The 17,854-nt window shown below is 37.7% G+C and overlaps 2 protein-coding genes across 4 annotated transcripts in view; one reads left to right on the forward strand and one right to left on the reverse strand.

Moving 5' to 3' along the window:
* The window catches only part of Ror (Tyrosine-protein kinase transmembrane receptor Ror), a 156,061-nt gene that overhangs the window by 133,521 nt on the left and 4,686 nt on the right, over positions 1–17,854 (forward strand). The window contains exons 1-5 of one of the 2 annotated variants that reach the window (XM_067764784.1): positions 8,210–8,809; positions 8,926–8,974; positions 14,501–14,646; positions 14,712–15,365; positions 15,503–15,716. In XM_067764784.1, coding sequence (XP_067620885.1) covers positions 8,733–8,809; positions 8,926–8,974; positions 14,501–14,646; positions 14,712–15,365; positions 15,503–15,716 — 1,140 coding nt within the window. In that variant the 5' untranslated portion in view covers positions 8,210–8,732. Of the gene's footprint in view, positions 1–8,209; positions 8,810–8,925; positions 8,975–14,500; positions 14,647–14,711; positions 15,366–15,502; positions 15,717–17,854 lie in introns of those variants that run through there. The other variant, XM_067764785.1, reaches the window with a different exon arrangement.
* Positions 1–17,854, reverse strand: part of LOC137239460 (calcineurin-binding protein cabin-1-like) — a 61,716-nt gene that overhangs the window by 17,694 nt on the left and 26,168 nt on the right. For both annotated transcript variants that reach the window (XM_067764782.1, XM_067764783.1), the window contains 2 exons: positions 5,986–6,539; positions 2,828–3,230 (listed from right to left, as the gene is read on the reverse strand). In XM_067764782.1, coding sequence (XP_067620883.1) covers positions 2,828–3,230; positions 5,986–6,539 — 957 coding nt within the window. The remainder of the gene's footprint in view (positions 1–2,827; positions 3,231–5,985; positions 6,540–17,854) is intronic.

Genomic DNA, 17,854 nt, shown 5'->3' on the forward strand with positions numbered 1-17,854 from the left:
ATTGTTCACATGTCTACCGCAACCTAATCAGGAACAACAAACATTCGTGACACATTTTTTACCCACCCACACAAATATAAAGGCTTCGTCTTCGTTTTGAATGTAATTGTAATGCTGAGATGACCACGCATTTATGTATTCTCCGTCTATTACTTTGTTGTTTTGAAAGTTTTTGGTTTACAATTACGGTTCTTTCATTTGTTTATACTCTCTGTTTAGATTATCAATCGCTGTTTCATTTTATAATTGTTTTGTTAAATGTTAGTCTTGCAAGTGCAGCTTAAGATGTAATGCGGCAGTTACCCACCGACGTGTGCCGTACGTACGGACGGTTGTCGTACGAAGCACGTTTGACCGAACTCTCAAGCCCGTAGGAATCAATGTGTGCGTCCGTGTACATGTACATAACATATTTGTGTGTGTATTGTTTACAACAAAGCACTGTTGCCATTGGCCAGTTTGCATGCATGCTTATGGAAACATCAACTTTTTCCAATTTAATTTTTGATATTGTAAAAGGCCGGAATACATATTAAATAAGTATAAATAGATTACATATTTATAATCAGCACTTTTACATAATTATTTCGAATTATTTTCACAATTTATCAAACTTTAATTAGGTGTTTTTGCATAAAATTACAAACGGTTAAAAATTGGCGCACAAAAGTTTACTAGGCAACTCTGTCTAGTGAGAGAGCGATCAGCTGACACGTTCTTACGGAAAAATACCCAAATTGTTTTGATTTCTACGTTCCGGGCTACGTACGTACGGGCGTTGCAAGTCGGTGAGTTTTCGTTTACATTGTAATCTCATAAGATAGGTCGTGTCAGCTGACACGTTTTTGGTACGTACGTTCGTGAGTAACTGCCGCATAAGTTGTGTTGATATGATATATGTTAATTAATGTTTTAGGTGCATATGTTTGTTATAAATACGTATTGTTTTTTGCAGTCCTGATGATGACTTCAGACTGAGGTCGAAATATTGACATTAAATTAAATTAAAACCAAATAAAAGCGTTTTATTTAATCCGGCCTTGAGCTCAACAATAACAACAACGGTATATACTAACGGCCAAAAAAGAAAGTAAATCATATTACACACACATTCTAGGGGTATCCGGGTCCACGTTTTGACCTATATCTCGAAACTCTAGTCACAAATAGGTATGAAAATTACCCTGCACTAAAGCACTCATCAACAGTTTTCATTTGTTATCCATATTGTATAACCACATTCTAGGGGTACCCGGGTCCACGTTTTGGCCTATATCTCGAGACCCTAGTCACCAATAGATATGAAAACCACCCTGTACTAAAGCACTCATCAACAGCTTTCATTTGATATCCATATTGTATAAACACTGTCTAGGGGTACACGGGCCCACGCTTTGGCTTATATCTCGATACCCTAGTCACCCAGGGGTACGTAAAATACCCCGTATTAAAGTACTCCTAAACTGCTTCCATTTGATACCCATATTGTACAAACACATCCCAGGAATACCCAAGTCCACGTTTTGATCTCAAGACCCTAGCCAGAACGGGATAAAAAGTAACCTATGTCCGTTGTTGTCGTTGTTGTTGTTTGTAGCGATAAGGTTGCTCCCCGAAGGCTTTGGGGAGTGTTATCGAAGTGATGGTCCTTTACCGGATACAGATCCGGCATGCTCCGGTACCTCAGCACCATTAAGGTGCTAGCCCGACCATCTTGGGAACGATTTATGTGGCCACATTAAACCTTCAGGACATTCCCTCCCTCCCCACCCCCAAGTTCCATGAGGAGCTTGGGGTCGCCAGAGCCTCGTCTGTTAGTGAAACAGGATTCACCGCGGATAGGTGAGGTTGACAATTGGGTTTGGAGAAGCTATATATTGCGCTGGCAACATGAAGGGTTGCGCTACACAGCCCCTTAAATCTGGTATTTTAGTCGCCTCTTGCGACAGGCATACCTACCACGGGTATATTCTGATCCCCTAACCCGCTGGGGAACCTATGCCCGTCTCTTGGTTCTAAGCTACCTATGCACCAATTTTCAGCGGAATCGGTTCATCCGTTCTTATGTTATAAATAGTGTAACTAACACCTCTTTCTTTTATATACATATACATAAGATCGGTCCCTGGTCCACTTCCTGGGAAGGAACTTCACAGAAGCGCTATCCTATCTTTCAAGTTGGATCAAACTATACGTGTGCAAATTTCATTAAAATCGGTTAAATAGTTTCGGAGTCCATCGCGGACAAACAATGTGACACGAAATTTATATATATTAAGATATATACGAGTATGACCAATCTCTACGATTTTTTCATACAACAAAATTTACTATACACCTAATCATTTGTTGAAATTTGAAGTTTCCATTTGATGAATTGATATGACAAAAAAGCGAATTTTCTGAAAAATCGGTTGCATGGGGGATATATGCGGGATATATGTTGGTTCCGACAAATGTCTAATCGGACACCAAAATGTACCCGCTGACCAAATGTCATCAAGATATCTCAATGAGGGACTAGTTTGCGTTCAAACAGATCGCAATCCTGATCATTTCGGTATACTTTATGGTAGGTCTATCTATTGTATTTTGAGGCGCTACAATTTTGGGATTCGTGACAAACTTAATATACAATTTCATTTTCATGAAAGGTATACAAAGTTGAATCATGTGGTAAATAAAAAAGAGTAAGTAATAAGTGGTTGTTATACAAGACAATTTGTTAGAGGTAAGGTCAGGGGTAGCGAACGAAATAGGGAAAGGGAGAATAATTTTTTCAAATATAGTTAAATATAATAAAATACTTATAAGCGGGAGCATTTACCTTTGTATTCATTGCTTGTGTTGCCTGTGACGACATCATCGTCTGCATTGTCGCATCGCTTTCACTCATACTAGCTTTCTCTTGATTGCGTCGTACTGCGATTTCGTGTAAACATAGTTTAATAGCCAAATCGAGAAAATTTAAATTCTCCGGTATATTTTCAACTTTATTTTGTATATAGAATTTGTAGACATCCACCATAAGTTCAGTAAACAGTATTTCCTTTTGATTCATATATTTTAAGCATTTCTTGTGAACTTTGTAAATATCAATTAAGAGATTTAAGGTTTCAATATCATTACGATTTTCAATATTTTCTTTTAAAATATCACGCATTATTTGAGCGCAATAATTTAAAGCGCTGTGTGAAAGTTTTACTCTTTCACAATCCTTTATATAACGTCTGAAAAGAAGGCAAAAAATTTGTTATCTAACTGGATTTATATTTTCACTCGGTTCATTTTGAATGTTCGTTATAAGAGCCATGTGAGGTTATATATTGTGGTGAGTACTACCACTTTCGCCACGTCATTATGCCGCTAGTAAAAAAAATGCTTCACAACCACAAAGGCAATGTAAGTAGATGAGATTACAAATTGCTACGCACTCATGTACACAGCAGCTAAGAGCGCAGACGGCATTACTCCCGAATATACTTATATAGAAGATAACAGCGAATATGAGATGTAGCAGATGAGAAAAGTAAATAAAGAACTAATCGATAGGGCTGTTCGCGAAAATTCTAGACCCTGGGATAAGGTAATTGAGATATAAAAGCGGCGCGGTCCAACTGATGGTGAATCAGTTGGATTTTAAGAAGTTATAAGAGAAGCGAGAGAGAGAAGAGAAATGTTGTATTTATTTGACAGTTCATTGATTCGAACGAAAAAAGCAGCTAAGAATTATCGAGAATCCTTAAATCTCGTTACATTAGGTATGTCTGTCCAAGCAAAGATAAACAAGAACTCCATATTAAATGAAATAATTTTCTATACAAACTTCAGAAAGAGCAAAATTTATATTTTTTACCTCCCGCATGTTGTCGGGAAAACATTGCCCTGTACAAAAAATTGCTTTCCGCAGTCAATATGCCGAAGATTTCAAGGAGCGCTGCCGGCGTGACAGTAATTGGGCGAAAATGATTCCTGGCCTATGTGCGGATGAATTGATCGATTCGACCATGTGAAACATTCTATGATGCCTCACCTTGTTTTATCAGTTCTAACAAATTTATAGATATTTCTAGTGCGTCTCGAAAAACAAGAGCGTAGATATAATAACATATATGTATGCTTAACAAGACTACCTGCCTCTTAGGTTCAACTTCACGATGTCAAACACACGGATCTAGTTGTGTGATCACCGGTCTAACACGATTAGGTCAATGTTTCATACGCTAACACTTCAGAGCAAACAGTACAATCACAAGCCTTACATTGGTTAGATAGAAGGTCTATCTAAACACTTTCCCACACTCATCCGGTTTGCAAGATCACTCCACCTTGAGCTCCATTACCATTCCTTTCAAATGCTTTAGCTCTTCAGATACAAGATACAATTTCAATACAAGTATCAAGGGATGTGAACAACCTATTCTGAGCACCAGGATGACCAGCATCACAACTAAGGGATGTGATTATAACCTTTTCATTACGGATTGTATGAAATGTCCGTTTTAGTCTACGACAAAAGCTTCTTCTACTAACCACATTCAAACTATATTCGAATCAGCATAGCCTAACGCAGTTTCAAACATTTCAAAAAGAAGAGTGAGCGCATACCCACTCTTACAATAATCAACTGTCATCCACAAACGATAGGCATCTGCCTAGCCAGCATTTAGTACACCATATTACTCAACAGGGTTACACTAGAGTTGTTCTCAACCTTTTCTTTGAACTTCCACAGAAGAATCATTTAAAAATGTATGCTTAGGTTAGAATAGGTAAAAAGTTCGCTTTACACTTGAGGGCGGATCAATCGACAACTTTACTGGTAACTGAAGAAGCAATGAAGAAGACCGCATTACTTCTAAGAGAATGTTTTATTGTCAGCGGAGAAGAGACTGCATAGCTTCGCTATGTATGCTTTATTGTCAACTTGCCCAAAAGTGAACTCGCTCGCATGCGAGTTTCACCACACATTTGTTCTCTTTGGAGTTCCCCCACTTTGGATTGGATAGCCATGGTATTTTAGTCGCCTTTTATGACCGGCATACCTATTGCGGGCATATTCTACCACTCTTAACCATCAGGGAGACAAAGGAGTAACAGTGAAATGTCAAAGGATCAGTCAAATCACTACATTCGCAATAATAGTTATATTATTTATTATCAGGGTAGATATCGAAATTTTAGAAATAAGGTTTTTCAATTAGAAGACAATTTTTCTAAGCGGGGTCGCCCCTCGGCAGTGTTTGGCAAGCGCTCCGGGTGTATTTCTGCCATGAAAAGCTCTCAGTGAAAACTCATCTGCCTTGCAGATGCCCTTCGGAGTCGGCATAAAACATGTAGGTCCCGTCCGGCCAATTTGTAGGGAAAATCAAGAGGAGCACGACGCAAATTGGAAGAGAAGCTCGGCCTTAGATCTCTTCGGAGGTTATCGCGCCTTAAATTTATTTTTTTTTTTAGATCACCTAGGGCCCAAAAATCTTATAATAGATAAAGGCACAACAACAATAAAGTAAGCTGCCACTATTGTGTACATCAAATCAATCATCATTTACTCACATACATGCAAGGCAGCAGAGAGATACTCACAAACGCATGTCATCATCAGCAGAAGTAGTATTCACATATACACACGCATATGGATACAAACAACAAATATACATGTACATATATGGATGTTACCCAAGCATGAATTTCGAGAAGTTACTAGACCTTAGGAGAAATGGGTGGACGAGACAACAGAGAGTATACAAGCAGCGAAAGCTGAGTAGTTCAGTAATCAGTTTGATTTAAGCACGCTATTGGTTGCGAAGTATAAGTGTTATTGTGAAGTACTTTCGAAGTAGTCTAATAAAGACCATTTATGCATCATTGAATATTGGAGTTATTTATTCAACAGTTTAGCGATTCGAACGTTAGCAGAAGATTTGGAATAAACGGAATTTCACTAAATTCGTTACAATATACTTTTTTATAAATAATACTCACTTATCTTGTTCGGGTGTTTTGTACAATTGCAATCCCACATCGATCAGCAATTTATGATTCTTATTCTCATATAATAATTCTATCAAAATTGCTGTACATTTAACTAAATGTGTTGCAAAATTTCCAGGTCTATCGATTTCCGATGAAGGTATACGCCAAATGCCATTAAATATATTATTCCATTTTCTATCATAAAATACGCCATCAATTTGATTGTCTAATTTTGTTTTATAATGACCGATCAATAATTCTTCGCAGTGTTTAAGATTTTTCAAATTTGGCAAATTTGTATTTTTGTAATGGTATGCTAAGCGATAAATGGACTTATAGTGTTCGGGAAAACGAGTTACACATTCTTCAAGATTTTGTAAAACAATTTTATAGATATTCTCAACTTTATATGCCGGATAGGGTGTGTTGAGTTTCTTTGAATCATTGGAAGAACCATCCGAATCTGAATCTGTTTCAGATGATGACGTACTATCTGTGCCACTGGTAACTGATGTTGTACTGCTTGTTGTTATGGTAGTTGTTGTTACGGTGACACCACTTTCCTGAAATGAATTTAATAAAATTTGGAGTGAAAATTTTTACTCCCTCCTGTAAAAATTTTATTTACGTACGAAATTATTAGCAAGTAAGGAAGGCTAAGTTCGGGTGTAATCGAACATTAAATACTCAGCTGAGAGCATTGGAGACAACATAAGAGAAAATCACCATGTAAGAAAATGAACCAAGGGTAAGCCTGGAATGTGTTTGTATGACATTGGTATCAAATGGAAGGTAATAAAGAGTATTTTAAAAGTGATTGGGCCTTAGTTCTATAGGTGGACCCATTTTCGAGATATCACCATAAAGGTGGACCAGGGGTGACTCTAGCATGTGTTTGTACGGCATGGGTATCAAATTAAAGGTATTAATGAGGATTTTAAAAGGGAGTGAACCTTAGTTGTATATGTGAAGGCGTTTTCAAGATATCGGACCAGGGTGACCCAGAACATCATCTGTCAGGTACGGCTAATTTATTTATATATGTAATACCACGAACAGTATTCCTGTCATGATTCCAAGGACTTTGGATTTCGCCCTGCAGAACTTTTTTATTTTCTTCTACTTAGTATGGTAGATGTCACACCCATTTTACAAAGTTTTTTCTAAAGTTATATTTTGCGTCAATAAACCAATCCAATCACCATGTTTCATCCTTTTTTTCCTATTTGGTATGTAATTATGGCATTTTTTCATCGAAAAAGTGGGCGTGGTCATAGTCGGATTTCGCCCATTTTTAATACCAAGATAAAGTGAGTTCAGATAAGTACGTGAACTAAGTTTAGTAAAGATATATCGATTTTTGGTCAAGTTCTCGTGTTAACGGCCGAGCGGAAGGAGAGAGGGTCGACTGTGTATAAAAACGAGGCGTGGCTTCAACCGATTTCGCCCATTTTCATAGAAAACAGTTATCATAGAAACTATGCCCTTACCAAATTTCACAGGGATTGGTAAATTTTTGTTCGACTTATGGCATTAAAAGTATTCTAGACAAATTAAATGAAAAGGGGGCGGAGCCACGCCCATTTTGAAATTTTCTTTTATTTTTGTATTTCGTTGCACCATATCATTACTGGAGTTGAATGTTGGCATAATTTACTTATACACGTGAAGATATTCAATTTTTTGTTAAAATTTGACTTTTAAAATTATTTTTTTTTAAAAAGTGGGCGTGTTCCTTATCCGATTTTGCTAATTTTTATTTAGCACACGTATAGTAATAGGAGTAACGTTCCTACCAAATTTCATCATGATATCTTCAACGACTGCCAAATTAAAGATTGCAAAACTTTTAAATTACCTTCTTTTAAAAGTGGGCGGTGCCGCGCCCATTGTCCAAGATTTTACTAATTTTCTATTCTGCGTCATAAAGTCAACCCACCTACCAAGTTTCATCGCTTTATCCGTCCTTGGTAATGAATTATCGCAGTTTTTCGGTTTTTCGATATCGAAAAAGTGGGCGGGTTTATAGTCCGATTTCGTTCATTTTAAACAGCGATCTGAGATGAGTTCCCAGGAACGTACATACCAAATTTCATCAAGATACCTCAATATTTACTCAAGTTATTGTGTTAACGGACAGACGGACGGACATGGCTCAATCAAATTTTTTCGATACTGATGATTTTGATATATGGAAGTCTATATCTATCTCGATTCCTTTATATCTGTAAACCAACCTTTATCCAATCAAAGTTAATATACTCTGTGTGCAAAGCACGCTGAGTATAAAAATACAAATGGTTTAAAAGGAGAGGTTTTGTGACTAGTCATATATCTGGTAGCTGTCTAGTAGTAATAACATATAAATTCGTATCCTTAAATTTCAAAATGGCAATACCGGCAAGAGGCAAAACTTCAAGGGATGAAAATAAAATCACACATCCATACAGCGAAACACGTTTGAGGGTAGAATATATTACACTTGCTTTGTTCGTGCACATACGGCGCTACTGAATGTAATCGCCCTAAAGTTTTTTTTATGAATTAAAATTTGTTTAGTGAAATAATGAATTAAAAATTTAATAAACATACAAAAAACCCTTATAATAAGTTAATAAAATTGATTACTTAAAAGCCAATAAAAAAACTGCCTAAAAGAAGTTATAGTAATTCTAAAACAGTAATAGGAAAAAAAGCAAAATCATTGCCGCAGTTGAAACAGGAGTTGAAAAAAAAATTTGTATAATATAGAGAAAATGTTTACAGAAATCATAATATTTACTTTGTTAATTTCGGTGCTAAGCGTTTGTAGTTTGAATGGATATGAAAATGGGTTGGTACAAATTAACAAGAAAATATAAAGAGAAAAAATAAATAAAAATCACAATGACTTCATTAATTTTGTGGTCTTATACTCCCCTTTCTTTAAATTTTTTGCAATTTTTACAGCTTTAGTTTTGGAGTGACAACAGAAATAACAAAAACACACAATGATGAGGTGAGCATAATTATGTACATACAAACTAGCCAAATTAGAGTAATTAAAGGCGTAAATTATGATATGAATGAGCGGGAATAAAAGAAAGCAACTAACACTAATGATGAGAGTAGAATGATATGAGTATGTGCGAACATTTGTTAGGTCAATTAGAGCGGAAGCTTAAAAAAGGAAAATCCTTACATATAAAATTCGTATTTTCATAAATGTTCCATCGTCATGGGTGGAACATTCTAATGCTGTTGTAGCGATTAGGTTACTCCCCGAAGGCTTTGGGGTGTTATCGATGTGATGGTCCTTTGCCGGATATGGATCCGGTACGCTCCGGTAACACAGCACCATTAAGGTACTAGGTACTAGAGGTTTACGCCGATCACTTTATCGCAGGCTCTATTATATACCGGCGGCGGCGGCGCGCCGGCATACGCCGGTGTTCTGACTTTAAAAAGCTTGATTTTTCAATTTAAAAAAATAATATTTAGGAAACGTTTTGAGTAAAAGTCTAGTTGGGGGGTCGACTGCTAATACGCTACCAGAAATATCGAGAGGGGTGTCAAAAGACGCGTATTGACCTCGACAACAATAGTCCGAAGGCGGAAAAGAAAAATTGTATCTCTGTTCGAGATATTTGCAGTTGAAGTTGGCGATTTTCATGTGGTTGTTGTAATGTTTTGGGATACCCACAAAAAAAATTGTGAACAGAAGTGTTTTTCGCGGATATAGTTTTGGTCTTCAAACCGGTGTTGGACCCACCCAGGGTAATATTTAATAAGCGCGGCCGAAGGACCGAAGGTGTTTTGCACAAAAATACTATGGATCCGCCCCCGGTTTCGGAGGGACCCGCGGGTCATTTTTCGGTTTTTCGTTAATATCTTTTGAACGAGTCGCTTGACACCTCTCTCGATATTTTTGGTAGCGTATTAGCAGTCGACCCCTCAGCTAGACTTTTACCAGGTTTTGTTTGTATGTATTTAAGGAAATCGACTTTTGACCATTTCGGAAAGATCCGGGGTTTTTGCCTCAAAATCTCACAGATCGGTTAAACATTTTCAGGAGTAGCTCCTTGCGGAGGGATTGTGCCTCATTCTCTTACTTCAGAGAGGCTTCGAACCTAACCCCGGTCTTTGGAATTGGTACTGCTGCGTTTGCTGGAAAGAAATAGAGATACATAAAATAGCTTCACCTGGGGTTAACTCCTAACAATCGACGCGAACACAATTTCTTTAAATCATGTGCGAACAGTAGCAATCCCAACCACCAGTCGCTGCCACGCCTCCTGACCCTCATACCATATGCCAGCATAGAAGCTATAGGACTGCGACTTCGAACTCATACCTTCGTCGACGTCACTTTCCTAGAAGCTCTAGGAGTAGCTCCGAAGACTTTCTAATGGATGTTTTTGTCGCGCTATGCTGCCGAGCTACACCAGAGAAACACCTTGAAACGTTAGGGAGTGACTATTCGGCCAAGGATGCCGTACTCGAAATCATAAGCAGTCTAAGTGGATGTCATTGCGTAACTCATGGGTGAAAATCGTATAATCCTCGGCGCTTCTACATAATTAAAATTTCACAAGAACCCTGGATAAAATTTTTAAAATGTAGACCAAATTTTGCAGTCGTTTGTGTTCACAACATTGATTTCAATAGCCTTCGTTAAATCAAAACGATATTTTAGAATGAAAGTCGACAGATTTTAAGTTGAAAGATGTTAACTGCTGTTTTCCGGCCTTTTGATATAAGAGCTCATTATGGATGACCGCGTAGCTTCAGTTTTCAGACTAGTTCGACTGTCCACTACGTTAGGGTAGTAGCACACACGGTCATTAGTTCGACTGTCTTGGGAAAGCTTTTACTTCACTGCTTTGAGTGTTCTTGCGATGGACAAAGCCTCACCTGGTAAATATATGTGCCTACGTATACACATTTGTAAAAGGAGCCGTAACGTTTAGGTGATATTTAAACTTGGTTGATAGGCTATAATCAATGTGATTCCCTCTAAGGGACTAGTTTTGGATAGGGCCGCCAAATTTAGGACATGTCAAACCGGGATACTTTGGTGTTGAAGGATGAAGTGTGGAAATCAAAATTAACATTTCAGACGCTATTGTATAGTTTCGTATATAAACAAAAGATGTTTGACTGTAAGCCCAAGTATTTTTTAAACCCTTCTCATACGTATATATATCCTCAACTTAAGTATGAGGTTAGAAACATTTCAAAGGACTGTTTATGCCGCTAGAACCTACTAAAGGATTTGCATCACTGATTTTGCTTTCTTTCAGCCAATCGCAATATAAAATTCTTTAAAAAATCGGCTCCTTTTTTGGGTAACTTGCTTTTTTTTAACAACTTGAGAACAATTTGAAAACATGTTCGCCTTGGGTCATTTTATTTGCATTCATTGTTCATTATTAATTTTTTGAAAAAAATATGCAAAGCGAGCATATAAATTTATTATATTAGTGTTTCGTTTTAATAACTTGGTGAATTGGGTGATGCAAAGTCCGTGTTATGCTGATATCGAAAGCGCCTGTTTTTTAAATAACTTTTGAACAGTTAGAAAGAGTTAAATTTCGCAATTAGTTTCTTATAACTGGCAGTGATGCACATCTGTTGATACCACTTTCGACCATATCCGACCAATTTTCGACATGAACAATAAATGGCCTAAGCAGTCTTAAACGAGTAGAAAATATAGTAACGCGCCGGACGTCACCGCCGCCGCCGCTGCGCCGATATTTTTGACATTCGGCGGCGGCGTGCGAAAAACTCCTAAAATCGGCGGCGGCATCGGCGTTTATCGGCGGCGTATATCTCTACTAGGTACGACTATCTCGGGAGGGATTAATATGGTACCATTAAACCTTCAGCCCATCCCTCCCTACCCCACCCCCAAGTTCCATAAGAATCTTTGGGGTCGCCAGAGCCTCGTCTGTTAGTGAAACGGGATTCGTCGCTCGAAGGCGATGTTGACAATTGGGTTGGAGAAGCTATATATTGCGCTACACAACCCCTTGAATCCCTAATTCTAATAAAACTAGACGGTATTTTATGGTTCTAATACACTGAAAGAAAAGAGCTGGGAAAATCAACCGAAATTCGGGTAAATTCAACCGATATTTCTGTAAATATTTATCCATCCCAAATAGCAGTTGAATCAACTTCGCACAAATTGTTGATTCTGAATTGAGTGTTTCAACAGTCAAATCCACAAAAGAGGTTATCAAATGTAAGCCACAACTCTGTTAAAAAAATGAATGCAAATTTACGGAAACCCAGAAACTTTTTTCTAATTAAAAAAAAAAAGGTTGTCTAAAGATTTGGATGTACCTTGTGCCCAGGATTTTCGGTGTAGAAGGCTTAGCACGCCTACCATCACACCACGGTGGCCTCCTAGCTCTGCTCTTTTAACTAACAATTAGTAATGTCACCCTAAGAATACCAATGAAAACTGTCAAAATAAGTGATTTCCGTCAACATTAGAATAACAGTGGCTTTTTATATGACAGAGATATCTGTGGCACGATAGTCATAAGAACAAACTTATGAGCAACGTGAGGGTAAGTTTCTCTTTAAAATTAGCCGATGCATTTGCATAATATTGACAGTTGTTCGCTGTTGAAATGACCAATGAAATCAGTTCATTTAACAGAAAAAATCTGAAAAAATCTGTTATAATTTATTTAATAATTTGGGAAAATTTTAAACAACGTCAGGACGGAAAAGGCGACAGCTGCTTTTTTTTTCTTCTGCAAGAGTAGGATATTGTATATTGATAACAGGGTTCACCGGGCAAAGGTGTTTACGGATTCGGTGTGGATTTTGCCTAGGGCCTCTTTATGCTTGTCTGGATGTTGTTGTTGTTGTTGTTGTAGCGATAAGGACACTCCCCGAAGGCCTTGGGTGTTATCGATGTTGATGGTCCTTCGTCGGATGCAGATCTCGTACGTTCCGGTACCAAGTCCGACCATCTCAGGAACGATTTGTTATGACCACATGCGAACTTCTAGGCCATTCCGCCCTCCCACCCCTAGATCCATGAGGAGTTCGGGGTCGCTAGAGCCTCGGCTGTTATTGAAACAGGATTCGCCACGGATAAGTGATGTTGACAATTGGGTTGGAGAAGCTATATATTGCGCTGGCAACCTCTTGAGAGGCACCCCTGTTCAAACTGCTTGCTTGCTTGGACTTCCGTTAAAGGACTTTGGTGACAATTTATGAGTGGTCGCACCTATTGAATGAGGCTAAGCAATGTTAACCCAACAACAACAACAACATCCACTATGACAACAAAAAACCTGTAGCAATGTTGTTTTAAATCGTTCTCATTCCTTATAAATAAAATAATTTAAAAAAAAATTTTAAGGTAAACGGTTTTATTGAAAACAATACTTACATGAAGTAATAATAATACTAAAAGCTAGAAAATAATTAGGTAGGTACTAGTCATCACACTCCTCATCAATCTAGGGCGTTGATCAGACAATTAAATAAAAGCGTTGGGCGCGTGAAATTTCTAAAAATGTGAGGCGTAGCATAACCTGATTAAGGTTCAGTTGGTCTTACTTATGAATATCAATAGAAATTTGACGCGTCCAACGCTTTTATTTTATTGCTTAATCAACGCCCTAGATTGATGAGGAGTGTAATGACTAGTACACAGGACCTACCTAATTATTTTCTAGCTTTTAGTATTATTATTACTTCATGTAAGTATTGTTTTCAATAAAACCGTTTAACTTAAAATTTTTTTTAAATTATTTTATTTTCAAGTTTTTAGTCTTTATTTAATTGCCTATTATTTCTCATTCTATTTAGTTCATCTAGTGACTCATTACTACAAGGACTCTTTCCTGACAATTTGTTACAATATAAGTCCTCAATACATAATCCTTCCGAATACTACTCCGACTCTGCTCCACGTATGCTTGTCCCTCCTCGAACTCCAAAATATTTTGATGTCACTTCTACCGCATTGTATGTAATATTTGGTCCAAATATGAGCCAAATCGGACCCCAAATACGATTTTTTTGAATATCTCGATCCTTGCGCCACCTAGCGGCGATTTTTTTACAGGCCGCTTTCTATTCTTGTATGTGTTATGTGTTCCAAATATGAACCAAATCGGACCACAAATACGTTTTTTTTTAAATATTTCGGTCCATGCGCCAACTATCGGAGTATTTTTTTTATTATTGCATTGTCTTCGGGTACTGAACTATATTCCAAGTTTCAAGCTTGCAGCTTATCGGGAAGTTACTTAAATTTCAATTACAAATTCGTGCCGGCCAGCCGACCAGCCAGCCTGTCAAGTCAAGCTAAATAAAACCGTTTAATAAAAATGAAGTTGCGCTGTGAAACACTGCGCTTTACCCTTTCAACCCTTAGCTCATTTTACACGGAAACACACATTATTGCGTATCAAGATTTATAAAGGATCTTTAATTAGTTTTCAGTTACGGCTTCCCTTAAAGACAACTACAACTATGAGCAGTTATTTTCAGACTTCAACTTTATTTTTAGATACCAACTGGAATATGTCAAGTATATAACGGTACAACGTGTGAGAAATTTTTAAAGAATCAAAGCGTCTTCGTACCACCAAATCTCTCGCTTAACGAAGTCGAAGAGCGCTTAAAAGCTGCCTATGGCGTTATAAAGGAATCAAAGTTAGTAGACGTATGCAAATTCTAAATATTTATTTTTTCATTAACACATTTTAAAAACTTTTCAGAGACATGAATCCAAATTGTCGCGTTTACGCACTGCCAAGTATTTGTTTTAGTTCACTGCCACTCTGTCGTACACCCGAACGCACAAATCTATTATATTTCTCTAATCGCGCCACACAAAAGGAGCGTAAATCAAAAAAAGCCAATTTTACAAATTACGATTTGAGTGCAAATACGGAAAATCACATTATCGGTTATGGACGTCCACGTCGTTTTCTCGATAAAAATATGAAAGATCGTCGACCATTTTTTAAACGAAAATCTTCAATAACTTATGATGATATATTCACTGATGAGATATCAAGTCACTATCCACCAACAAGAGAAACAGAAAATCTACGTAGAATTTGTCGTGATGAATGTGAATTATTGGAAAATGAACTTTGTCAAAAAGAGTATGCCATAGCAAAACGACATCCGGTTTTAGGACAAAAATTACCATTGGAAGAGTGTGCGAGTTTGCCGCGTCATGAAGATTGCTCTTCATTGGGCATAACAATTGATGTTAATCCGGAACAAGATTGTTATTGGGAGAATGGTGCTGGCTATCGTGGCACTTTGGCAGTATCTGGTACGGGTAAACAATGTTTGCGTTGGTCATGGTTAATGAAGGAAATATCCGATTATCCAGAATTGGCAGGACAAAATTATTGCAGGTTGGTTTTTTTTATGAAATTGTGGCTGGTTTCTCAATGTTTGTTTATCAGAGCAGAAATTGTTAAACGGACATGGGAAACCATGCGTTGGCGATATTAGCTCAAACAGAAATATCAAAATTTGTTTTCTTTTTCAGAAACCCCGGCAATGTGGAGGAACGCCCGTGGTGTTTTGTGGATGATAAATCATTTGAAAAGATTATCGAATTATGTGATATACCAAAATGTGCGGATAAAATGTGGTTTTACATATTCATAACAATTGCCACATTAATAGGAATTGCCATATTTTATATGGTTTACGTTGGCTTGAAAAAGAGGCGAAACGGTGGCATGACAAATATACAAAATGTAAGTAACAAAGTGTGATGGGCTATGTGTCATCTTATATATAAAAAGAAAGCCTAAAATGTTGGTTAGTTTGTAGCCGGTGTTTGAAGAGATGCGCCGGTCGATTTTGTTCAAATATCGAATATAGGCCAAAACGTGGACCCGGGTACCCCTAAAATGTGTTTATATAATATGGATAACAAATGAAAGCTGTTCATGAGTGCTTTAGTAGAAGGTAATTTTCATACCCCTGGGTGACTAGGGTCTCGAGATATAGGCCAAAACGTGGGCCCGTGAACGCATAGACAGTGTTTTTATATTATGGGTATCAAATTGAAGCTATTGATGTGTGCTTTAGTAGAGAGTAATTTATACCGCTGGGTGACTAGGGCGTCGAAATATAGGCCAAAACGTGGACCCGGATACCTCTAGAATGTGTGTGTAATATGGATATCAAATGAAGCTGTTGCTGAGAGCTTTAAAGTAATTTTCATTGTGACATTGGATTTAGTCGCATCAACCTGGCAAAACTGATAAATATGCATGCGAAGCCGAAATAAAGACATGAATTAGTAATACCCACATACCTATTTACATACGTCCTATTCGATTTGCCTCAAATTTGGTATATAAATTGGCCTATATTAGTATTTACGATCCTTTTTTTCCGGGAAGTAGCAAGATACGGGCTGGGAATGGGATTAAGACTAGGACTGGGACTGAGACTAGGAATGGGACTGGAACAAAATGCATACCACCCTCTGGGACTGGCAATAAGGGATGAAGAAGAATGAGAAAAACTTGAGAGAAGAGAAAAGAGGGAAGGAGAAGGAGACTGAGAAAGAAATATAGTGAGACGAAGATAGAGTTGGATGAAGCGAAACGGACGGAGGGAGGAGTAAATAAAAGGATTAAGAAAAAGTGAAGAGGGGTAGGGCAGAGTTAGACGGAAAAAGCTTATTAAAATGTATGCAGATAGACCAAATTTAGGGCAGAACAACGTCTGACGGGTCTGCTATTATATATATAAAACAATAAGTAAAGAGAGGGGGAAAAAATCAGATATGTGCTACAAACTAACATTTGCGTCGTGAGTTCTGCCTTCTCTGGATTAGATAAAGACGCAAAAAAGTGGGTCCTGCGGTAAATGGGGAAAAGACGAAGTACTTGCCGTCATTCAAGAAATAATCGGTGCGTTCACGCCAAGGCAGTCACGTCACTGTTGACGGATATAAATTCGGGACGATTACGGATTTCGTCTCTATGAGAACCAGCATTTACAGCAAAAACAATGTCAGCTTAGAATTCAAACGGAGAATAACTCTTGTCAATAAGTGCTACTTTGGACTGAGTAGGAAATTGAAAAGTAAAGAACTCTCACGACGAACAAAAATGCATAGCTCGGAATAATGAACGGTGTCGAGAGAAGATGAGATGGAGATAGTTCATCGAATAAAACCCCAAAGGCTTCGCTGGCTAGGTGACGTTATGCAAAAGGCCTAAGACGCTTCCTCCAAGAAAGAATTTTAGCAGACACGGCAGTTTGGCAGCAGAGAAAGGCGGAGACCTACACTGAGTTGGGAGAGCTGTAGGAAGACTTGATCTCCGCAAAACAGGTGTGATTTGTTACGAAACGGCTAAAATCGTGAAGGTGGTTAAGCGCCAATTACTGATGAAGATGATATACTAAGAAGGATACAATAGCGAGAGAAGTAAAGGCTGGAGAATGCTTGAATGGGAAAAAATATGTATAATAGATCGATGCAGTGTTAGAAGTAGTGATAAAAGAGCGGTAGATACAGCTAAATAAAATAGGTACAGAAATATATGACATAGAGATGCATGGAAGTATAATGTGGGGAAAAAAGAAAATATTTAAGGAATAAGACATGAAGGTACCCCAACACAAAGGAGAGAAAGAGATAGGCGGACGGGGATTATTATTAGGCCTTGAAGCACTGCGATCTTTGTGCAGATCTATTGTTGTAGGGATGAGATGCAGATAAAAAATAAAGATACGGTGGAAATTGAAGTAGAGGATAAGAGAAATATAAGAACACTTAGAGAACGAAAGAAAAACAAAAGCAAGAGAAAAAACACTGATGAGTATGAGAATGTATTGAACAAAATAAACCAACAGGCAAAGAATAGGTACAGAA

Source organism: Eurosta solidaginis, chromosome 2, assembly GCF_040869045.1.
Source record: "Eurosta solidaginis isolate ZX-2024a chromosome 2, ASM4086904v1, whole genome shotgun sequence".
In the NCBI taxonomy this organism is placed as follows: Eukaryota; Metazoa; Arthropoda; class Insecta; order Diptera; family Tephritidae; genus Eurosta; species Eurosta solidaginis.